This window comes from Pelophylax lessonae, assembly GCF_965119305.1.
Source record: "Pelophylax lessonae genome assembly, chromosome: 3".
Taxonomy (NCBI): domain Eukaryota; kingdom Metazoa; phylum Chordata; class Amphibia; order Anura; family Ranidae; genus Pelophylax; species Pelophylax lessonae.
Window position 1 is genome coordinate 125,385,668 of NC_138770.1, and position 25,364 is coordinate 125,411,031.

Genomic DNA, 25,364 nt, shown 5'->3' on the forward strand with positions numbered 1-25,364 from the left:
TATCTGTCTTTTGGTGGTATTTAATAATCACCACTGGAATTTTTATTTTTTGCTAAATAAACAAAGAAAGACCGTAAATTTTGAAGAAAAAAAAACCTTTCATAGTTTGTTGTAAAACTTTGCAAACGGGTAATTTTTCTCCTCCACTGATGTGCGCTGATGAGGCTGCATTGATGGGCACTGATGAGGTGGTACTGATGAGAATTGATGGGCACTGGTAGGCTGCTCTGGTGGGCACTGATGTGGAGGCACTGATAGGTGGTACTGATGGGCACTGATAGATGGCACTAATGAGCACTGCTAGGTGGCACTGATGGGTGACACTGATGAGGAGGCACTGATAGCCGTACTGATGGGCACTGATTGGCAGCACTAGTGGGTACAGATTGCCAGCACTGGTGGGCACTGTTGGGACCGCACTCATAATCAGTGCCCTGGTTATCAGTGTACATGTCCCTTTTACAGAATCTGGTTATCGGCTCTCTTCTCCTCACCTCATGCTGTCAGCGTGAGGAAAGGAATGCCGATAACAACTGGCTTATGTTTACATCTGTGATCAGCTGTGATTGGACACAGCTGATCGTGTGGTAAAGAGCTGCTGATTGGCTCTTTACCTCAATCTCTGATCAGCAGTGTCTGGAGAACGCTGTTATCCCCGATCACGGGAGGCCATCCTTTTGATAGCCTTCTAGAACTAGCCAGTCGCGTTGTAGCAGTCATTCGGCTGTGGCATGGTCGGCAAGTGGTTATTGCAGAGAATGCTTTCATAGTGATAGTGAGAATGATTTCTCCACATCTGGGACTGCGCACGAAAAGGCGCTGGTGGATGCACTGATTGTATCTGTGTGAGACCCTGAAGATGGAGGGCGCAGCTGAAGCGGCGATAGAGGCGCAGGTGCCCTTTGACACTCACAAGCCATCCAAAGCGGCAAAGGTGTATCCTTTCCCTGCCTATTTTGACAGAATTGTTGCTAAAGAGTGGGGGCGACCATAGCATCCCCGTGGGGTCCCTAAGCGCTTTACTAGGCGTTACTCCAATGAGGAGTCCCTTCTTAAGAAGTGGACTGTGCCACCGGAGGTGGACCCTCCGGTTTCCAGATTAAACAAGGCAACCATTATTCCGGTTGAAGGGTCCCCGGCCTTTAAGGATCCTGCTGACTGGAAGGCAGAGGCTGTGGCCCGCACTATGTACACTCTGGCTGGTTCAGCACTGAGGCCGGTATTCACCTTTGCCTTAGTGTTGCAAACTCTGACCGAGTGGGCTAAGCTCCTACACAGGGACCTGGAGGGGGAACAGCTCCCCACTGCCTTTGCTGAGCTGGCAGACCAGCTGGCCCAGGGGCTGCAGTTTATCTGTGATGCCTCTTTTTGAATGTGGCTTCCCTGATGGCTCGCCTCTCTATTTTTGACTGATCATCTTCCTTTTCAAAGAGATCGCCTGTTTGGAGCTACCCTTGATGACATCATTAATGGTCTCACGGGGGGGGGGGGAGTACTTTGCTTCTGCAGGCTACTAAGGGCAAGGAACCCCGTCGTAGACGTGGGCCTTCCTTCTCAGCTCATACATTTTTTCGTCCCTCAGGGTCGACTGACAAGGGCTCGAAGCATTTCAGGGCCTCTTCTGGAGGATCCAAACGAACCTGGTCTGGCAAGCCAAGATAGGGCTTCTCCAGACCCGTGGACAAGGCTCCTTCTGCATGAAGGAGAACGACCCATCAACTGCAAGTGGTGCTGTGCTTTGCAAGTGAGGAAGGCGGGAGAACTGTCACTGAGACAGCTGTGAGGAGGAGAGCTGATATTTTTTATATAAATAGTAAGAAAGTGAGGCCAGAACACATTGGCCCCATAAAAGACAATGAAGGGAATCTGGCTTCAAACGACATAGAGAAGGCGAAGGTGCTAAATAATCTTTTCTCCTCAGTCTTCACAAAAGAATTGGGAGGGCTACACTAACCCAGCTTGTAATGTTAAATTTAATAATACATCACTCTATTTCTCTTGGCAAGTTTTTTTCCTTCCAACTTGCGCCTGACCCCAGACCGCTTACAGGGCCTGTTTGAGGTGGTAGAAGACCTGTTCCTTCAAGGGGTGATTGGCCCAGTTCCTATCTCGGAACGTTTTCAAGGTTTTTACTCAAACCTGTTTACAGTTCCCAGGATGGAAGGCAAAGTCAGTCCAATCTTGGACCTCAAGGCGATAAACTGCTTTGTGTATGGGGACAGAATTTCAGAATGGAGTCCATTCGAACGATGGTGGCATCCCTGCATCAGGGGGATTTCCTCGCCTCTATCGATATCAAGGATGCCTACCTTCACATTATATGACGGTAGGCATCCTTGATATCGATATAGACGAGGGCCAGTCACCAATATGTGCCAGTCACCAGCGTTTTCTCTGCTTTTCTGTGGGATAGGAGCATTATCAGTTTGTGGCGTTAACCTTTTGGTCTCACGTCTGCTCCTTGGGTCTTCACAAAAGTGTTAGCTCCACAAAAGTGTTAGGGGGGTCGCAGTACTGGGCTACTTGGACGATCTCCTTCTGTGAGCGGAGTCTCCCTCTACTGGTGGAGAAACTGGAGATCACAACACAAACTCTGTGGGAGTTCGGCTGGTTCTGAATTTTTAGAAGTCTGCTCTGGTTCCATCCACAAGGCTGGACTATCTGGGCATGACTCTGGACTCTACCTTAGCCAGAGTGCTCCTTTTTCTGGACAAACTCCAGAAATTGCAGGCTGCAATTCGCCTCCTGCTGTCCAACAAATGGTTATTCCTCCGGACTTGCATGCGGGTGCTGGGCCTGATTGTGTCTACCTTCGCGGCGGTTCTGTTTGCACAGTTCCATACGAGGTCCCTGCAAAGGGAACTCTGGCCAAATGGGACAAGACTTCCACAGTCTCTGGACAATCAGATCTGGCTGAGTCGGGGCACGAAGGGGTCGCTGATATGGTGGCTTCGTTCTCCAGCGCTTCGGCTGGGAAAATCCTTTCTCGTCTTGTATTGGGCAGTGGTCACTACGGATGCCAGCCCGTCCTGCTGGGGAGGTGTCCTCAGAAAGCATCCTGCGCAGGGGATCTGGACGCCAGTTTACACCCGGCTGCCTCCAATTCAATCAGGCAAAAACAAACAGGAAGGGGATCCGTCCCCCCTCCGCCTGCAGTAGGTTTGCCACCTGATCCCTTTAAACCCAAACACATATGGATTATACAGATTCTGAAGCTAATTTAATGCAGATAAGGCACCAAGTGAGTTTAATTACCTCCTTAATCAGCCACAGAACCTGTGTAATTAATTGTTTTTAAAGGGATGAGATGGCAGCCCTAGCATGGATGATTCGGATGGCAGTCGTGTATGAACGGACAGTTACATCCAGCTGCCCATAGAGCAGAGCAATCATCTGTCTGCTTCGCTTAGCTCAGCAGGGGATCAGTGGACAGACACAATGAGCAAACCGGATAAAAACAAATTCCACCCAGTGTGAAAGGTGTCTTAAGTCTTGTTCAAACTTGTGCCCAGGGGTATTTAAAAATAGACATCCGAGCCATGGTTTGACTGCGCCCCTGAACCCAACACAACAGCCAGAGGGGGTTGTATATATGCCACAGCCACAATGCTTTGATTTGTGGCTATTGGCAAAAAATTATACCCCCTTTCGCGTTTGGTGGGCAGTAAGACCACCAAACAGAATTAATTCAAGTAAATGGGTCTGCACCGCAATGGCTATGCTATGTGAATAAGCACATTGGATTTTTTTTTTAAATGTGTTTAGAAATTCTTGTAAGTGCTAAAGAAGTTTGAAAAGCTAAGAAATACCTGAGCATTAAAACTAAATTACTAGAGCCATATGCTATTTTCCAAGCTATTCGGTTCTCGCAATCTATGGAGTGCTAAGGAATGTTTAATTTAATTTTAAAGGATTCCGTACCTGGGCTTTTACCTTTTTCAAGAACGGCAGCAATGCAGAAAACTGTTAAGGAGTCCAAAACATACAAACTTGCCCATATGCTCCTGGCTGGGAATTGAGGACACTTTTGTAAATAAGACCAATGGTAAATGGTCGTTTAGTTGCACACATGGTGGCCTTGCACCAATTAATACTTTTCAGCTGGACAAAGAAAAACGTTATTCAGTTTTGTAAGTCAGCATGTCTTTGAGCTGAAAAGCTATGTCAGAAGTACAGTGGGTACGGAAAGTATTCAGACCCCCTTAAATTTTTCACTCTTTGTTATATTGCAGCCATTTTCTAAAATCATTTAGGTTCATTCTTCTTCCTCATGAATGTACACATAGCACCCCATACTGACAGAAAAACACAGAATTGTTGACATTGTTGCAGATTTATTAAAAAAGAAAAACTGAAATATCACATGATCCTAAGTATTCAGACCCTTTGCTGTGACACTCATATATTTAACTCAGGTGCTTTCCATCCATTTCTTCTGATCATCCTTGAGATGGTTCTACATCTTCATTTGAGTCCAGCTGTGTTTGATTATACTGATTGGACTTGATTAGAAAAGCCACACACCTGTCTATATAAGACCTTCCAGATCACAATGCATGTCAGAGCAAATGAGAATCATGAGGTCAAAGGAACTGCCTGAAGAGCTCAGAGACAGAATTGTGGCAAGGCACAGATCTGGCCAAGGTTACAAAAAGATTTCTGCTGCACTTAAGGTTCCTAAGAGCACAGTGGCCTCCATAATCCTCAAATGGAAGACGTTTGGGACGACCAGAACCCTTCCTAGAGCTGGCCTTCCGGCCAAACTGAGCTATCGGGGGAGAAGAGCCTTGGGGAGAGAGGTAAAGAAGAACCCAAAGATCACTGTGGCTGAGCTCCAGAGATGCAGTCAGGAGATGGGAGAAAGTTGTAGAAAGTCAACCATCACTGCAGCCCTCCACCAGTCGGGGCTTTATGGCAGAGTGGCCCGACGGAAGCCTCTCCTCAGTGTAAGACACATGAAAGCCCGCATGTAGTTTGCTAAAAAACACCTGAAGGACTCCAAGATGGTGAGAAATAAGATTCTCTGGTCTGATGAGACCAAAATAGAACTTTTTGGCCTTAATTCTAAGCGGTATGTGTGGAGAAAACCAGGCACTGCTCATCTCCTGTCCAATACAGTCCCAACATTGAAGCATGGGGGTGGCAGTATCATGCTGTGGGGGTGTTTTTCAGCTGCAGGGACAGGACGACTGGTTGCAATCGAGGGAAAGATGAATGCGGCCAAGTACATGGGATATCCTGGACAAAAACCTTCTCCAGAGTGCTCTGGACCTCAGACTGGGCCGAAGATTTACCTTCCAACAAGACAATGACCCTAAGCACACAGCTAAAATAACGAAGGAGTGGCTTCACAACAACTCCGTGACTGTTCTTGAATGGCCCAGCCAGAGCCCTGACTTAAACCCAATTGAGCATCTCTGGAGAGACCTAAAAATGGCTGTCCACCAACGTTTACCATCCAACCTGACAGAACTGGAGAGGATCTGCAAGGAGGAATGGCAGAGGATCCCCAAATCCAGTTGTGAAAGACTTGTTGCATCTTTCCCAAAAAGACTCCTGGCTGTATTAGATCAAAAGGGGGCTTCTACTAATTACTGAGCAAAGGGTCTGAATACTTAGGACCATGTGATATTTCAGTTTTTCTTTTTTAATAAATCTGCAACAATGTCAACAATTCTGTGTTTTTCTGTCAGTATGGGGTGCTATGTGTACATTCATGAGGAAGAAGAATGATTTTAGCAAATGGCTGCAATACAACAAAGAGTGAAAAATTTAAGGGGGTCTGAATACTTTCCGTACCCACTGTATATTTCAAGTAGTATACAGGATGTTTAGTCTCAGCAATGACTGTACCACGGTTTTACAGTTTTCCCTCGGTTCTGATTGGTGAAAAGTTTAGAGGGAGGAGGTATTGTCACATCAGCCTTCATACATACCTCCAATAGACAGATCTGTAGCTTGTGCTGGTCTTGAAGCACTTTTGTTGCTTGTTTTTATTGATACTGGATTTGATTTCCTCTAGTAACCACTCATTTTTCTTTCTTCTATTTCAGCAAAATGTTTGATGACCACATTCCAATTCATGATGAGTTCATCTACTGCCTTGGAGCTGCTACACAAGTTCTTAAATTTGGACCGTGGAAGGACTTGAAGAAAATCACAGATGATTGCCCTCCGGAAATTCTGTTTCTTGTCATTCCTGGTGGGTGTCCTAGATTACTATTTCATAAAAGTCATGAAAGTACAATATTAGGAGAATTCTGAGTATTCCAAGTTATAGTTCCCTTGAGGCTTTTTGCAGACCAGGGTCAAAGTGCACCTATTAGTGTTTGTGTTTTATGTTTTTTTGTCCTTGCGTGACCACCTCTGAATGCTTATGGGTAAAGCAGCCAGAAGGGATGGTTCTATATGGATTGACAACGAGTCACCTGACTTTTTTTGTAGCTTAAGCAACAATAATTACATTTTTTTCTACCAGTCTCTGAATTTTGAACTGTGTATTTTCAGAGTAGGAAGTGTCTCTGTTTATAGACCAGTTAGCCTGTAGAATCTCCTACTTCATACTACTTGGCCACTTCCACCAAAATTGGAGAATTAAAAAAGGGATCGGAGAATAATGGCTTTCCTGTATAGAATTTCTAAATCTTCTGACCTGGATTTCCCAGAAGGGTCGTGCAACCTAAACATGATTACATAATAGTTCCTTGACTGTTTTAGTAGGACTATAGTCTTAAAGAGCAGTGGTCCCCAACCTTTTGGACCTCACAGACCACTAAACTCACAATTTGAATCCTGCGGACCACTAACATTATTTTTCATGCCTTATACACACTCCTGCTCTCTGCACCCTTCTCCCTGCATCAAGCTGCTGCCTTACACAGACCCATCATTGGACCTCACCCCCTTATCCAGCCTTGTGCTTGAGCTCTGTGCTCCCTCTCACAGTCTGCGATCAGTGCTCCCATTGGATGTTCCCCTCCTTCTTTACCTCCTGCTCTCTGCACTACTTCCGGCACCTCCCTTTGAGTTTATAGGAGCCATAACTACAGAGGAGGCATCGGGTATCAATGAATGCTGACATTGACTGTCAGCGTGCGTTGACAACACTGGAAACAACATTAGGCGGTATACATCCGCCACAATGTTGATTTGTGGCAGAACCCCTGGGGACCAAACTTTTCTTGTCTCACAGAGAATGGCAGGGGAGGCACTGACAAGGACCTCCTCAGGTGTCCTCCCTATCCATCTGTGACATCAGTTGTTAGAATGCCAGCAGCTGGCCCGGACAGTGTTAAAGGTTGTAATGCTGCAAAAATAAAACCTGTGGCTTTGTGTAACAAAAAAGTCAGGCTTGATCCACCTGCTTGATTGTTGACAATTTTTAGGCATTTTTCAAGGCACCCCGAAATAACCCAGAAGACACCCCAGGGTTGAAAAGGGCTTCCACCTGCTGGATGGTTATGGGAGTATTTCTTATTTGCATGCAATTTTTCATACTTACTTGACTTAAAAGGGACACTTAAAAAAATGTATTCTTTAGTCCTGACAGAATTAAATAAAGAAAATGTATATTTTGCGGATCAATGGCAAATCTTTATCGGATGTGGCTGGTTGGCTGGAGTCACTTCTTTGCATGCATTATGTGCAGAGGATAGTGGAATTCACCTATCCAGAATGATTGTTAGAAAATGCTCAAAGTACTATAGTGTTCGATTGGGAGGAAAAATGTGCTGTGCTAACTTAGTGCAGTTAGGGCCTGTGTTGAGGGATTTCGGGTTTGTGTCAATGACACTGGTTTGAAACGCATCTGAGATATTACAGAATTGATTGACAGGTGCAGTTAACTTGCAGCATTCTTGATCTACATTGCATCTACATTGCACCTGCTTTCAGTAGGTTTTGCAAACCTATAGGCTTGTATGGGAAAGCAAAACCAGTTTGAAGCAAACAAAATTCAGCTGACATAGACCCTTATGGAGTCTTGTGTTGACAAGTAAAACTCAGTATTTTTGCTAGAAACTTACTTAGTACCCCCAAACATTCTATATTATTATTATACAAGATTTATATAGCACCAACAGTTTGCACAGTGCTTAACAAAATGAAGGCAGACATTACAGTTACAATACAATTTGGAACAAAAGGAATCGGAGGGCCCTGCTCGTTAGAGCTTACAATCTAAAAGGGAGGGTCAATTGATATAAAAGGCAATAGCTGTGGGGGATGAGCTGATGGAGAAAGTGAAACAGTGTTATTAGTTAGTAGACGGATAGGCTTCTTTAAAGAGAAGGGTTTTCAGGGATTGTCTAAAGATGGATAGATTAGGGGACAGTCAGACAGATTGGGGTAGAGAGTTCCAAAGAATGGGAGAAGCTCTGGAGAAATCCTGGAGGCGAGTATGGGAAGAGGTGACAAGGGAGCTATAGAGCAGGAGGTCTTGGGAGGACCGAAGAGAGTGGCTTGGTTGATATTTTGAGATCAGGTTAGTGATATAGCTGGGGGCAGAGTTGTGGATGGCTTTGTAAACTATTGTTAGCACTTTGAATTTTATTCGTTGGGTGAGTGGAAGCCAGTGAAGGGATTGGCAGAGAGGGGTGGAGGACACTGAATGGTTGGTAAGGTGGATAAGTCTTGCAGCCGTTCAGTGTCCTCCACCCCTCTCTGCCAATATATATATATTTTTTAGCAGAGACCCTAGATAGTAAAATGTTGATCGTTGCATTTTTCTATGTCACACTGTATCTGCGTAGCGGTTTTTCAAACGCTTTTTTTTTTTTTTAAATACCCTTTAAATAATTTTAATGCAAAAATAAAAACCACAATAATATATAACCCACGTTTTTAGTAAAATATAAAATATGATGTTATACTGAGTTAATACAGGCATTCCCCGGGTTACAAACCAGGTAGGGTCTGTAGGTTTGTTCTTAAGATGAATTTGTTTGTAAGTTGGAACAGGTACATTTTTTTTTAAGTTTAGCTCAAGCTGAAAAAAAAATTTTTTATGTTTTTTTTTTTTTTAGATAGCATAGGGAATGGTTAACACCCCTGTAACATTTGTATTGCTGTCTGTACCCCTGTTCAGAAGATTTTACCTCACTTTCTGTCCCTGTGAGGATTGGATTTTGAAAACTTTTGGTTGTGGAAACCAGGATGGGTGATAAAGCTTCAGTAGAGACACCTTTTCCCCATGAGAACTCTTACAGGAGAGTATTTTCCTTCCTAGGGGGAGATTTCTCCTCACTTCCTGTTGTCTCCCTCCGTTTGTAAGTAGGAGTCGTTTGTAAGTCGGATGTTTGTAACCCGGGGACTGCCTGTAAAAAGATACCCAACACGTCACAGTTTAAATTTGCAAATGTTTATGGAATGGTGACAAACTGCGACACTTAAATCTCCATAGGTGACGCTTTAATAATTTTTACAGGTTACTAGTTTAGAGTTACAGAGGAGGTCCATCCAGAGCTAGAATTCTTGCTCTACCTATAACGTTTGCAGCGATACATCACACGACCTACGTATTCCTCAAAAGGTCTACCTCTTAAGGTAAACCCGCTCTGTAATTAAAATTCCCCCATCTGAAGTCTGGGATGATCTCCTGTATGTGCCGCATTTACTCAGTGTTTGCTCCTTCTGACCTCATTGTCACTGCAGAGTGCTGGAATGATGTGGGGGTGGGGGGGGGGGGGAGGGAGATCACCTTGAAGGGCCACTGAGTACAGCGGGGGCTGGGAGTGTCAGTTTTCTGGAACCTTTTAGCTGGGGATTTCAGATATTCCCACCCAGCACCCACGATTGCTCCCCGCTGAGAAAGGACGGTCAGCTGTTGTAAACACAGCAGACCATTGTTCTCTCTGAAATGATCACAGAGCGCCTGTGATCCTTCTATATATCACAGTTCTCTGTGGTCATTTCACAAGCACATCCCCCGTACAGTTAGAAAACACTCCCCTAGGCTCACACTTAACCCCTTGATTACCACTGTGTTAACCCCTGCCAATGTCATTATTACAGTAACAGTGCATATTTTTAGCACTGATTACAGTAGTAATGTAACTGGTCCACCCAAAAGTGTCAAAAATGTCAGGGGTCTGATCCTGTCCGCCGCAATGTCGCAGTCCCGCTAAAAATCACAGATCGCCGCCATTACTTGCAAAAAATTAATAAATATAAATTACAGAAATCTTTCTCCTAGTTTATAGATGTGATAACCTTTTGTTTATAGCGCAAAAAATAAAAATCACACAGGTGATCAAATACCACCAAAAGAAATCTCTATTTGTATGAAAAAAGGACATAATTTTTATTTTGTTGCAGTGTTGCACGACTACGCAATTTTCAGTTAAAGTAACGCAGTGCCGAATCACAAAAAATGGCTTGGTCATTAAAGGGGCAAATCCTTCCGGTCCAGAACTGGTTTATATACATGCCGTGATTTATATTAAGCACTTTATGGTTAAACAGCGCTGGGTACACACACCCCAAAAAAAATTTATGTTACTGACAGTTGCTTTAAGCCCCAGTTCACACCTGTATATTTTGTAGTGTGTTTCTCAATGCCTGACTACACTCAACATACAGAATCCCCTTGTTTGTAATTGGCCTGTTCACATTACAGCGATCAGTCCCTTGTATGCTGTATTCCCTGTGCACAAAGAAGTACATGAGCCATATTTTGAAGTTATGAAGTCATGCTTTTTTAGCCCCAAAGACGTAAAAGGAAGCACCTGTTAACACACGTTTTTGCACCTGAAGGACTGCTGTCCTCCCCTTGCCCAGTTCAGGGAAATAAATGCCTGAACCTTGATACACACGTGAAAAGTGTGCACAAAGCTTGTAAAAATGTCCTCAAAAAGACTTTAAGATCATCAGGAATACGCTTTGCTCATGGGTGATGATCGCAGGCTAAATAACCTTATTTTTAGTGAAGTCATCAGTTTGATTCCCCCTTTCATCCGGCAGGTAAATGCTTGCTTGCAGCCCTGTCCGTGAACTCTTTACTCAGCAAAAAATAACCACACACCATTGACCTCAGCATTCAATAAAACGTTCTCCAGAGAATATGCCTAAAGAAGCCCCACCTAGGACCTCCCCACTTTGGACGCATTTCACTCTAGGGTGGGTTTTATCGTATAGGCTCTGAGCTTCACTGTTTTTCAATGGACACGTCTTTTTATACCAACAACTGCAACCAGGTCTTGTACCTACAGTGCAAGCATGGCCCTGTCCCTGGTCATAGAGAATGGAGCTGCCCATAGGAATGACCAGGGAACTTTCCGAAGGGCACATTTACACTAATGCACTGCAGTAACATGTTGGTGGCATGCAATTCATTCTGATAGGCATCCCAGCTTTCCCCTGCTGAAAGACGTACATTGTGATATCTGTGCTGCCAAAAATGCTACATGCAACTTTTTTAATGGGTTCAAATGAATGGGCTGCCTCAATTCATTGTATGTAAACACGTGGCATAACATTCGATGACGCACATACTCTCATGCAGCTCAGTAGTGTGAATGGGCCCTAAGGGTTCATATACAATAGAGATTTGAGGGGTGGTAAATCCCTGCAGGTGAGCTGTGTTTTCTGCTCCCCAATTGCTCCCCCTTTAGCTGCAGAGGCAGTGGCCGGAGTTATACGCAACACGAACGCGTCAAGAATTTTACCCCCTGTTTTCAAATGAATGGGATTGCATGCAATTTACACAGTTGTGGTGGGCTAGTGTGGAATTAAAAAGGTGAAGGGCGATCCAAATGCAGAATGCTCTTCAAAGGTCAAAGTATGTGTGAACAAGGCTTTAAAGTGTCCCTAAACCCACAACATAAAAAAGCTATCAATAAATGATGTTTTCCAGTGAGGGGAAAAAGGTATTTGATCCCCTACTGATTTTGTACGTTTGCCCACTGACAAAGAAATAATCAGTCTATAATTTTAATGGTAGATGTATTTTAACAGTGAGAGACAGAATAACAACTAAAAAAGCCTGAAAAATGCATTTCAAAAAAGTTATGAATTGACTTTTATTTTTAAGTGTAATAAGTATTTAACCCCTTCGCAAAACATGACTTAGTACTTGGTGGCAAAATCCTTGTTAATGATCACAGGGGTCAGACGTTTCTTGTAGTTGGCCACCAGGTTTGCACACATCTCAGGAGGGATTTTGTCCTACTCTTTGCAGATTCTCTCCAAGTCATTAAGTTTTTGATGCTTCCGTTTGGTAACTCAAACCTTTAGTTCCCTCCACATATTTTCTATGGGATTAAGGTCTGGAGACTGGCTAGGCCAATCCAGCACCTTAATTTTCTTCTTCTTGAACCACTCCTTTGTTGCCTTGGCTGTGTGTTGTTGGTCATTGTCATGCTGGAATACCCATCCACGACCCCATTTCAATGCCCTGACAGTGATTAAAGTTCTCACCCAAGATTTGAAGGTACATGGCCTCCTCAATTATCCCTTTTGATGTGGTGAAGTTGTCCTGTCCCCTTAGCAGACAAACACCCCCAAAGCTTAATGTTTCCACTTCCATGTTTAACAGTGGGGGTGGTGTTCTTGGGGTCATAGGCAGCATTCCTCCTTCTTCTCCAAACACGGCGAGTTGAGTTGTTGCCAAAGAGCTTGATTTTGATCTCATCGGACCACAACACTTTCAAGCACTTCTCCTCTGAATCATTCATATGTTCATTAGCAGACTTCAGACGGGCCTGTACATGTGCTTTCTTGAGCAGGGGGACCTTGTAGGTGCTTCAGGATTTCAGTCCTTCACGGCGTAGTGCATCACCAATTGTTTTCTTGGTGACTATGGTCCCAGCTGCCTTGAGATCATTGACAAGATTCTCCCCTGTAGTCCTGGGCTGATTCCTCAACATTCTCATGATCATTGAAACTCCACGAGGTGAGATCTTGCAAGGAGCCCCAGACGGAGGGAAATTGACAAGTTATTTTGTGTTTCCTCCATTTGTGAATAATCACACCAACTGTTGTCACCCTCTCACCAAGTTGCTTGGCGATGGTCTTGTAGCCCATTCCAGCCTTGCGTAGGTCTACAATCTTGTCCCTGACATCCTTGGACAGCTCTGTGGTCTTAGCCATGGTGGAGAGATTGGAATCTTATTGATTGCTTCTGTGGACATGTGTCTTTTATACTGGTAGTAAGCTAAAATTAGGAGCACTACCTTTCGTAGAGTGCTCCTAATCTCAGCTCGTTAAATGTATAGAAGACACCTGGGAGCAAGAAATCTTGCTGATTGATAGGGGATCAATTACTTATTTCACTCATTGAAATGCAAATCAATTTATAACTTTTTTGAAATGCGATTTTCTGGATATGTTTGTTGTTTTTCTGTCTCACTGTTTAAAAAAAAACAAAAAAAAAAACCTACCATTAAAATTAGACTGATCAATTTTTAGTCAGTGGGCAAACTTACAAAATCAGCAGGGTATCAAATACTTTTTTTTCCTCACTGTACATGCTGTTCATACTCGCTCACTATGAGATTAATTTTCTGTATTGTGCAAAAAACCTTGTTGGTCCATACTGTTCTCGATCTCCCCCTTTTTGTTTATGTCTCCAATGCAGCTAGGGTTTTGCAGCTGTGGTGGCAACTCTGTACATGCTCAGTTTTCAGTGAGTTTCAATGCTGAGCATTTCATCCCTATCAAATCTGAGCAGCCCATGTGACTATAGAGTCACATATGTAGGTAATGGTAAATGACAGCCCACTCCCTCCTCTTCCATGCCCAATAACCAGCTAAACACAATGGGGGGAGGGATATTACATGTAAAATAATGGTGGTGTCACCTCCCTCTTATTCTAAGACACAGGCTGGAGGGGTGTTACACAGCCTGTGACTGTCAGAAATCCGCCCATGTCATGTTATTTCCACACAATAATAAAGATTTTATTATAAATATATGTTTGTATGGGAATTTAAAACCGTTTATTGATTATAAATATATTTATTTTTATTGTATTCCAAACGCAGTATTTTTTTTTTTAATTTTTAACATGCTGGGATATATATATATATATATATATATATATATATATATATATATATATATATATTTTATGAAAAAAAAAAAATTAATGCCACCATACACATACAGGAAGAGGAGGGACAGTGTAAATTAAATAGAGTGTGTTTTTGTATCTTTTTTTCTTTATTACCTATTCATAATCTAAAAGACAGTTAATATATTCATCCTGCATACCATACAGGAATAAAGTTATTTCCTGTGGTTCTCTGTGGGAGCTGTGTTTGTCGCTGTTCTTGATGGGGAGAAAAGTAATATTGTGTTCTGCTCTCACTTTGATATTTAAATAACCTCACCAATGGTTTTCTTACATTCAGACCTCAGAAGTCGGCAGTATCACAATATCTCACCACATTTTCTTTATTTCTGTGATGTAAAAAAGCTCAATTTTTGCCATGATTTTCTTGTGTTTTTTTTTTTTTTAACCAGAACATTTAATCTCTGTGTGATTAATGTGTGATGCAAAATAGAAAAGTTTCTGTCTGTCTGTTAAGGTTCTTTTTTTTTTTTTTTTAAATAAATTTAATTATTTTTCTTTTTTTGCTTTATGTTCATCTGTTGATCCTGTCAGTAGATCTCTTATTTTTCAACTTTCCTTAGCAGGCCAAGTTGTCCAGCAAAGGGTAGAAGTTAGAGGGTTGAGAAGTGTGGGTGGCACTTGGGTACATACTGGACACTCCATCTTCAGTGCAGCTCAATGATGCTAACCCCGATAAAGCTACTTGTCGCTTAACAAGTTGTACTCCATGATTTCCAATGAGTACTGTTTATTTTTGTGCAACTTCAAAGTAGTCCCTGCCTTACTTTAGACTGACTTTGATGTGTTTTAGGGTCCATAGACCTCAATATTACATAGGCATTGCTTCAAGTCTAGGCAAAATCGCGTGACTTTTAGGTCGCACAAGTGTGAAAGGGGCCTAACATAAACTTGTCGCAGTATCTTGCAAGAGCTGACCCCCTGTATTACTGTCCAGAGTGGATTATGTATAACATCTCTTGGCTATTAGAGGATATATGGCCCTGGCAATATCCCGTGGGTGGAGTTTGTGCCTATGAATATGCAAATAGTGACTTTATCAAAGAACAATGATGTTTGAAAAAGTCGTAGGCAGAAAAAACGATCAAAAGCAAACTGCATAGGTGTTGGGTGGTGAGGTGGGTGGCGCTGCCAAATATAATGTCACAGTCTATAGTGATGGCAAGTTAAGTGCGATATATCATGGAAAATACATAATAAATATTAATAAATACAATAAGCAAATGGCTAAAAAATAGATAATAGTACAGTACAATAATAAATACAGTAATAAATAATATAGGTGGGTAAGTAAAGTGACGGTGACTGTATTAAAATAATTAATAGATATGAATATATGAAATAAATAAATAGAGTGAAAATGAATAAAATTAATTTAAAGTGCTGGGTGAGCATCAAGTGAAGGTATAAATGTAGTGAACACTTGTGAACAAAATGATGGAAAAAAGGACAACTTAAACAAACTAGCTAATTGCTAGGTGAAGCCAATTATCCAATTGTCAAAAGAATTATAGATAGAATAAATTAATGGTGATCTGGGGACAAGTCTCAAGTGAGCTAATATGAATTAGCAAGTGAAATAGTGAATAAAGGTGAAAATCAGAAAAAATATATACATATAAATGATATGTATAAAAATGATATGAAAGATCCAGTAATACAGTCCATATATGAAATATATGTATGAAAACAGATCTTCTATCAAAAATTGCTGTGAAAGTTCATAGGTGGTATACAAGTGGATGAGGCTTCAAGGTAAGCTTAATGGGTGAATCCCGAGGTGTTCCAGGATATGGGTGCCGGGTGAGGAAACTAGTGCTCCCCTCTCGATAATTCCCGCACTCACCAGATATAGGCACCCCTGCAGGGGTAACCAGCGTGAAATAGATAGGCAAATCCCGTAATCCAATCTCCTCAAGGGTTAATCACTGATCAGCTCTCCCATAGATATAGTAAATATAATGGAAACGATATGGCCTCATACAAGTATAGTGTAGGCAGGTTCCAGACAATGCAAAGAAGGAAGAACCTCATATGGTGAAGTACTGCATAAAACTTTGCTTCTTTATTAATATAAATTCAAAGTACTCACATTTAAAACAGTTAGAAAGTGTATACAGGTAATAGTGACTGCAAGCCCCTCGCTGGCGGAAACTTCCGGGACGCTTATGCAACTTTAAAGTAGTCCCTGCCTTACTTTAGACTGACTTTGATGTGTTTTAGGGTCCATAGACCTCAATATTACATAGGCATTGCTTCAAGTCTAGGCAAAATCGCGTGACTTTTAGGTCGCACAAGTGTGAAAGGGGCCTAACATAAACTTGTCGCAGTATCTTGCAAGAGCTGACCCCCTGTATTACTGTCCAGAGTGGATTATGTATATCTCTTGGCCATTAAAGGATCTATGGCCCTGGCAATATCCCGTGGGTGGAGTTTGTGCCTATGCATATGTAAATAATGACTTTATCAAAGAACAATGATGTTCGAAATAGAAAGAGTCGTTGGCAGAAAAAACGATCAAAAGCAAACTGCATAGGTGTGAACCGAGCCTAAAGCCATATATGGGTCAAATTCCGAACAAATTTTCTTTCAAAAATCAGAAATTTTGTGCGTTTTTGTGATCCGATGATGCCACCATTGATTTAAAAATTCGACCAACAAAGCCTTAACTTTCACCTGATGTTGCTACTGGGAATCTTCTTTTCTTTCCAGGTCACAGCTCGATTATATGTCTCACACGATTCTCCCGTTATAGATTAGAAGTTCCTTAATTTTTCAAAAAATTTCCAACACGCTCGATTACTCAAATTTGATGGCTAGCTGCACAAAAATTGGCCGTTGCATCAGCCCACTAATGGTGCGAAAATTTTCCTTTTGAATTTCGCACCATTAGTGGGCTGCAGCAACGGCAGGATTTTCGTACAACCATCGAATTTGAGTTATCGGCATGTTGCAACTTTTCAGAAAAACAAACTAATTTCTAATCAATAATGGGAGAATTGTGCAAAAAATATAATGGAAAAAAATGTGCATGAGCTGTGACCTAGAAAGAAAAGCAGATTTCCACGAAAATTCCTTAACAACATGAGGTGAATTGAAGGCTTGGTTGGTCAAATTTCGAATTCCTTGGTGGCACTAGACATATGCCGGTTTTCGGTAATTCGATATATTGCGGTATTGCATACCCACGGTATTGTTATTGTGGCATTTTTAAAATACCGAGTTTATCTGCTCCTCAGTCTGCCTGACTTTAGAATTGATACATTTTCAGTGAGCTGGATGACTCATTCACTAACAGTTCACTCACTCAATAGAAACAGCTCTGGTAATATGATCCTAGAGTGAGAGACTTAGCTCCTCCCTGTAACCAATCAGACGGCTCCCACTCAGCACACACCCACCTGCTTTTTCCAGGGCTCAGACACAGAAACACTGCTAATACAAGCAAGTTTCTGCAGATAGAATTAGATAGATATTATATTTATATATAGATAGATAGAGATATACATACATACACACACACACACACGCGCATAGCAGCCCACATTACATTATTATATAGCCATCAAGCAGTGTCTGGCCTACCTGGTGATGACTGGTCCTGGCGCTCTGATCCGATGGCCTGGTCTTTAAAGGGGCAAATCCTTGCCGTCCAGAAGTGGTTAAACCTGCAGGAGGACCAGTGTTTTTATCTATTAATGACTTTACTATTGCTTTAGGCCTGGTTCACATGTATGCGGGTTGGGGGCCCACATTTGCACAGGCATAGCAGCCCATTGATGTGAATGGGCTTGAGCTGCTATGCCTGCGTTTTCGGCTGAAAAAAGGTGCATGCAGAATTTAAAAAAATGCAGTGGCCATGAAATCCATCTTTCTTTTGCACCATGCGACTAATGCCCCGTACACACGTGCAGATTATCTGCAGACTTTTGTCTGCAGATTTACCTTTTCTATGTAGTGCAAGGGCCTGCTGGATTGCATACAAATTGAAAGTGTTTAGGTTTGACCTCATATTATATGGTTTTGGTAAGTCTGCAGACAAAAGTCTGCAGATAATCTGCACGTGTGTATGGGGCATTACCTGCAGTTGCTGCACACGCAAACTGTGTTTTTAAATGCCGTGCCCACGTATACAAAAAACGCAGAAAGCTTACCAGAGCAGGAACTGCAGGTAAGTCGCATGGTGCAAAAGCAGGATGGATTTCAAGGCCACTGAATTTAAAAAAAATGCTGCATGCACCTTTTTTCTGCGGAAAATGAGGGCATAGCAGCCCGTTCAAATCAATGGGCTGCTATGCCTGTGCAAATGTGGGCCGCCAACCCGCATACATGTGAACCACCAACCCGCATACATGTGAACCACCAACCCTCATACATGTGAACCAGGCCTAAAGCAATAGTAAAGTAATATATATAAATAACAACACCTTCTTCAGGTTTAACCACTTCTTGACCACAAGGATTTGCCCTCTTAATGACCAGGCCATCGGATTGGAGCCGAGCGCCAGGACCAGTTATCACCAGTTAGGCCAGACACTGCTTGATGACCTATTTTAGGCCTGGTTCACAGAGTCTGTACTGACTGACTATATAATAATGTGCATAAGTGAACCAAAGCCCCAAAATTCAGCAATGAAATTCAAGTGAGGTCGAAATTTAATAATTTAAATTTAATAATTGAATACCGTGATAATACCCTATACCGTGGCAAAACCTTAATCAATTAATCGCAACATGAAAATCTGATACCGTCACAAGCCTAGGTGGCACCAATTCAGTTTTAAGGCACCATTCAATGCATTTATATAAAAAGCCTTCTGTGTGTAGCAGCCGGCGCAGCAACCTCTAATAACTACTTGAGCCCCCATCTCTGTCCAGCGATGTCCACGAGTCCCTCAGTTGTCTGGGACTCTCTCTACTGATTGGCTGAGACTTAGCAGCTGCATCATTGGCTCCCGCTGCTGTTAATCAAAGTCAGTTAGCCTATCAAAGGAGAATGAGGGGGCATGGCCGAAAGGCATCTCCATGTCTGAATGGACACACGGAGCTGCAGCTCGACTCCATAACAAGCTACTTGCTGTGGGGGCACTCAACAGGAGAGAGGGGCCAGGAGAGCCGAAGAGGGACCCCAGGAAAGGAGGATCCATATAACATGTTTGTAAAGTCTTGTGTGTTTTTTTTTTTTAAACTTTCAATAATGTTTTTTGAGATTTTCAAGCTACACAAATCAATAGGGGATAACAAAACATGAAAAACAATAGGGGGGGAGGGGGAAACATGGAATACAAATAATTTGCATATAAACACAGTATTAATGAGGAACCTAATGCACATATAACAATATCATGTTATCAGTTAGAAGGAACAAAATATCTGCTTTGAGTCCAGATTGACCAGTCTTTGTGGAATTTAGGGCCCCGTAAGACAGAAAATGAGTAAGCTTTTTCAAAGGAGTAGTGGCAGTTGACCTGTCTTATAACCTCTAGATGTGAGGGAGCAGTGGGCTGCTTTCAATATCTAGCCACTACTGTTTTGGCTGCAATGAAAATATGGACCACAACCATTCTCGTGTGGGGTGGTATAACGTCCAGGCCTAGATTAAGAAGGGCCAATGCAGGGTTAGGTGCCAGCAATATACCTGTAACAGTTGAAAGAGTCTCGAAGATTTTTCCCCAAAAACTGCTCAATCCTTTACAATACCAAAAGGTATGAACAATTGTGCCCACCTGGTCGCAGTTGCGCCAACATAAGGGGCTCTGAGTAGCATAAATCTTAGATAAACGATACGGCGTTAAATACCAACGAGTGAGTAACTTTTGTGCTTGCTACCAATGGGAGACACACCGAGATGCTTTGTAAGTAGCACGAACGGGCAGCTGCGATTGCGCGTCTGAAAAGAGTTGTTGAAGCTCTCCCTCCCAAGCGACCATATGCGGTGATTTGTGGAAGGAAACTTTGTGTCCAAAGGTGTTGTAAAACATAGAAATACCTTTTGTGGTGCAGGGAGGGTTGGAAAGAAATTGCCACATTGGTGGTGGTAAGCGAAGCTCTGGCGGTGGGTGTTTGCGTAGGAAGCTGGCAATGCTGTTGTATGTGTAGATAGCCCGTGCTGATAAAGAAAATTTGCGCACTAGTGACGTGAACGGCTTAAGAGCCGAGCCTTGGTAAAGCTGTGCTATAGTGATGATGCCTGCGTTTTTTTTTTTTTTAAATAACAATCACTTAAATGTTACAATTTCACAATTGTTATTTAAACCATATGGGGTTCTTACTGACCTTTTTCAAGTTGGCAGATACCTCCAATGAAGTCATATGCAGCTCACCCATGTTGTTTCTGTTTTTCTGAGGGTTCCTGTCCCCTTACACACTGTTTCTTTTTTGTATGCCATAGATAAATGCTGTGAAACAAAATATAATATACTTTCCCTAAACTTGTTTTTTACATTCCTTCAGTTACTTCCTAATTTTCAGGCCTAGGCAAATTATGTCATACATCCCAAGAGTCTTTAGGAGGGGATTTTTCAGCTAAGCACACCCTCCTGCATTGATGCCTGAGCTAGGAAGATGGATTCCAGGAAGTAAATGCTACTTTAATTATCTGCCTTTCCTCAAGATAGCCATGGCCAGAAATGCCAGGGGATTTTTTTTTTTAAAGTGATTTATTATCAGAATAAAGAATGGAGACATGGATAAGTTTACTTTGAATATTAACCACTTAAGCCCCGGAAGATTTTACCCCCTTCCTGACCAGGGGGTATTTTGCGATTCGGCACTGCGTGACTTTAACGGACAATTGCGCGGTCGTGCGACGCTGTACCTAAACTAATTTGACATCCTTTTTTTCCCACAAACAGAGCTTTCTTTTGGTGGTATTTGATCACCTGTGCGATTTTTTGATCATGCGCTATAAACAAAAAAAGAAAGTAAATTTTGCAAAAATAACAATATTTCTCTTACGTCCTCCGACAGTCGCCGCCACTTCATAATCTTCACTAATGGGGTATTGACCTTTGCTCCGTAGGAGTAGCTAGGCAACAAGATTTGTTAATATAAAAGCTTTTAGCATATCACACCCCTAGGGGGCGGTCCCCTCAGTCAATACCTCCCTGCTTCCTGCATTCTCAACTCAGTTTCTAATGCCTAGCTTAGGAGTAGCTGGCTGATACTGTGCTGGGGCTCTCAGTCTCAGCTTTCTATCCTCTTTTTTGATTTTATTTGAGTATTTTTCTCTTTCTTTTACTAGCTGTTATTTTTCTCAGCATTAGTTTAGTTTCTTCGGATGAAGATGATCATGCGAAGCTGGGTCTTGGACTGGCCACCCTGGTTCCCAGGGCCAGGGGTTCCCCAGCCTGCCATCGAGCGTTCAGTCAGGTTTCCCTGGCATATTGAAAGACCCATCCCTGTTCGCTGCAGGGATGCTGCCTGTGAGCTGGCTACCTCACTGGACGCCATTTGCGGTTTCGCACCGCAGTTCCACTGCGTCCTGGCTGCGACACTCCCTGTCCTCAGTACAGCGGTTTGGTCGCTAGAGAAGGCTCCCCACGCCATCCGGACTGGTAAGTACATTTCTATGTGGGGACCTGTCTGTTTGGGTGTCAGTCTGTGACTGTGTGACCCTGCCTGCATGTCTGTATATCTGTCAGATTCCTGTGTGGAATAGCTGCCTTTTCTGTGGGCTGCGGGGGGGGGCTCTCCCGATCTGCTATGTGTGCTGTGTGGGCAGACTGGGGTTAGACATGCTGTGCGGCGGCCGCTATTGCGGTCCGCCATCTTTTTGAGGCAAACTTGTGGTGTCCGGCCCTAAGTGAGTAGGGCGCGGTGTTTTGGCGCCAAACGCCGCCATTTTGATGGCGATCGATGTACAACCACATGTCGGCGCCATTTTGTCATTGCCCAAAAAATGCCTCAGCCGAGCGGCCATGTTTGTGTAGCCTACATAGGCTTTATAGGGCGGTCAGTCATTACATCACTTCCTTTTGCTCTGGGACAGCGATCGGTGGCAGCAGCCTGTGTGGCCTCTCCAGGTTTTTACTTCTCCTTATCCTGTATTTCCCTGCTCAGTGTTCTTATCCCTGTGGGGGTCGATCCATGCAGTAGTGTGCGGTGGGCTACGCTCGCCGCGGTCTTAAAGGGACAGTACTCCTTTTTCCAATTATTGCTGGGGCATGGATTCTCAGGATTGCAAGTTTCCTCCCACCTTGGTGGGGGGCCAAGGGGCTGCTGCATCCCCCGGGGGGCTGATCTGGCTGCTATTGTGGCGAACTTGGCTTCTCAGGTGCAAATGCTAATGGCTGATCGATCCGCAAAACGGCCCAGATTGTCTATTTCCTCTGATTCGGAGGGCGATGGGGCTGCTATGGCTGGAGTGCCCTTCTCAGGGTCTCGTTCATCTCTGGACCTTGGGGGGTCTGAGGGGGAGGCTGAGGTAGAAGGGGTTGATAATTCTCCCCCTGGCTCGCCTGAAGAGCTTGCACTCATGGATGAGTTGGTTGCTTCTATCAAAGAAACACTGCATTTGCAGGAGGAACCATGTCCTCCTACTTTGCTGTCCTCTTATGGGACACAAAGGAAGCGCAAAACAGCGCAGGTTTTTCCCTGCCCTGCGGAATTTCAGCGCGCTGTTGATGAGCAATGGCGTCAATTTAAAGAAGTAATTTACTGTGCCAAGTAAGTTCAAGTTGCGTTATCCATTTACGCCCACCTTTGATGAGTGTCGGTGTGTGCCGCCTCAGGTGGATCATGCGGTGGCGATTTTGAATAAATCTACTGCGATTCCTGCTGAGGATACCCTGGTGTTCCGGGACCCTACGGACAGGAGATTGGAGTCTCTTGCCCGTCATGCTTATACGGTTGCCGGTTCTATGCTGAAGCCTATTTTTGCTTCCATTTTGGCAGCCCAGGCTATTGCGGATTGGACGCAGGTGCTCAGGCGCACCCTGGTGGCTGACTCTGCTCCGCCGACAACATTGGCTATGGTGGATCAAATTCATCAGGGTGTCATGTATTTGTGTGATGCGGACTTGGATTTGGTCCCTTTGGCTGCACGCCTCTCTAGTGTGGCGGTATTGCACCGTCGCCTGATCTGGTCGGTTGACCAATCATCTCGCAAGACTTTAGCTAATTTGCCCTATGCGGGATCTCGCCTTTTTGGCGAGTCTTTGGATACGCTGATAAAGGGGATCTCCGGGGGAAGGGCTCTCTCCTACCCCAATCTCACAAGAATAAGTTTGTTCGCGGTAAGAAGAATACCTCGTTTAGGCCCTCTCAGGGGTCCTTTCGTGCCTTTCGGTCGCAATACAAGGGCAAGCCCTTCAAGGGCCAAGGCTCCCAGAAGAAGCCGTGGGCAGGTAAGCAGAAGTCCGGCCAGTCCGGGTCCGCTGCCCATGCCAATTCGGCCTGAAGGGGCGCCTTCACCCGGCTCTGGGGTGGGGGGACGTTTGCTCGGTTTTCTTCAACCCTGGCTGGCCCGCATTCGGGACAGGTGGGTTCAGGAAATCGTTCAATCTGGATACAAGATCGAGTTTCTCTCTCGGCCGGCGAGCAGATTTTTTCCCTCAAATCTTCAGCTGTCTCCGGAGCGTTTGCAAGATCTGCACCTGTCGGTGCGGGACCTGCGGGCCCAGGGAGTGGTGGTTCCGGTGCCTCATCGGGACAGATTTCGGGGGTTCTACTCCAATCTGTTCACTGTGCCCAGAAAGGATGGCAAGGTACGTCCGATTCTGGACTTGAAAGCTCTGAACCACTTTGTGCGGGTCCGCAAGTTCCGCACGGAATCCCTGCGCTCGTTGGTGGCTGCCCTGGTTCCGGGGGAATTCATGGCCTCCATCGACTTGAAGGATGCGTACCTTCACATCCCCATTTTCGAGGGTCACCAGAGGTACCTTCGATTCGCCATTGCGGAGGATCACTACCAATTCGTGGCGTTACCCTTCGGTCTCGCTTCGGCTCCGCGGGTTTTCACCAAGGTGCTTGCGCCGGTCCTGGCTTTGTTGAGAGCCCAGGGCATCTCTGTCTTGGGGTATCTAGACGATATCTTGATTCGGTCTGTGACCAGTCAGGGCCTGGTGAACGACCTGTCCGTCACGATGCAGACTCTACAGGAGTTCGGTTGGACGGTAAATTTTCCAAAGTCGACGTTGTGTCCGTCGGTTCGTCTTCCCTACCTGGGGATGATCCTGGACTCTGTTCAAGTGAAGGTCTTCCTGCCGGAAGACAAGCTCCGGACACTTCAGGACGAAGTCAGGTCCCTCAGGGACACTCAGTGCTCGTCCCTCCGGACATGTATGAGGTGTCTGGGATTGATGGTCTCGGCTTTCGAGGCGATTCCCTTCGCCCAGTTTCACACACGGGATCTTCAGGCGGAGATCCTGGCCAAGTGGGACGGGCGTCCGCAATCTCTGGATCTGCGGATTTCATTGAGCCGCCTCACCCGAAGGGGTCTTTTGTGGTGGCTCCAGTCCCCGGCGGTGTCGGGGGGCAAGTCTTTTCGTCCTTTGTCGTGGACGGTGATCACCACGGATGCCAGCCTGTCGGGCTGGGGTGGTGTTCTGGGCGTTCTGTCCGCCCAGGGAACTTGGTCGGAGGAGGAATCCTCCCTTCCGATCAACATTCTGGAATTGCGAGCAATAAATCTCTGCCTTCTGCGTTGGACGGACAGGCTTCAGGGCCGTCCGGTTCGGGTGCAGACGGACAATGCCACAGCGGTGGCCTACATCAACCACCAAGGGGGCACCAGGAGTGCCCGAGCGGCTCGGGAAGTAGCCGACATTCTGTCTTGGGCCGAGACGCACGTCCCGGCGATATCTGCAGTTCACATTCCGGGGGTGGAGAACTGGCAGGCGGACTATCTGAGTCGCCAGACCCTGGACCAGGGAGAACGGTCCCTTCACCCGGATGTCTTTCAGATGCTGTGCGCGAAGTGGGGTTCCCCAGATGTGGACCTGTTCGCGTCTCGTCTAAACAACAAGGTTGAAAGGTTCGTGGCAAGGACGCGCGATCCTTGGGCAGACGCCTCAGACGCGTTAGTGGCGCCCTGGCATCAGTATCGTCTGATGTATGCCTTTCCACCGATTCAGCTGCTGTCCAGGCTCCTTCGCAGGTTGGCCTCGGAACCTCCCACAGTGATTCTGGTGGCGCCAGACTGGCCTTGCCGGTCTTGGTACGCAGACCTCGTGAATCTGGCGGTCGACGCTCCGTGGCGTCTACCTCTTCGAGAAGATCTCCTGTCTCAAGGACCGATATTCCATCCTGCTTTACAGTCGCTGGCTTTAACGGCCTGGCTGTTGAAAGCCAGGT

At 44.6% G+C, this 25,364-nt stretch overlaps 1 protein-coding gene across 4 annotated transcripts in view; it reads left to right on the top strand.

Moving 5' to 3' along the window:
* Positions 1 to 25,364, top strand: part of LDAH (lipid droplet associated hydrolase) — a 458,687-nt gene that overhangs the window by 55,143 nt on the left and 378,180 nt on the right. For all 4 annotated transcript variants that reach the window (XM_082249859.1, XM_082249861.1, XM_082249860.1 and 1 more), the window contains exon 2: positions 6,054 to 6,202. In XM_082249859.1, the coding sequence (XP_082105985.1) occupies positions 6,058 to 6,202 (145 nt within the window). In that variant the 5' untranslated portion in view covers positions 6,054 to 6,057. The remainder of the gene's footprint in view (positions 1 to 6,053; positions 6,203 to 25,364) is intronic.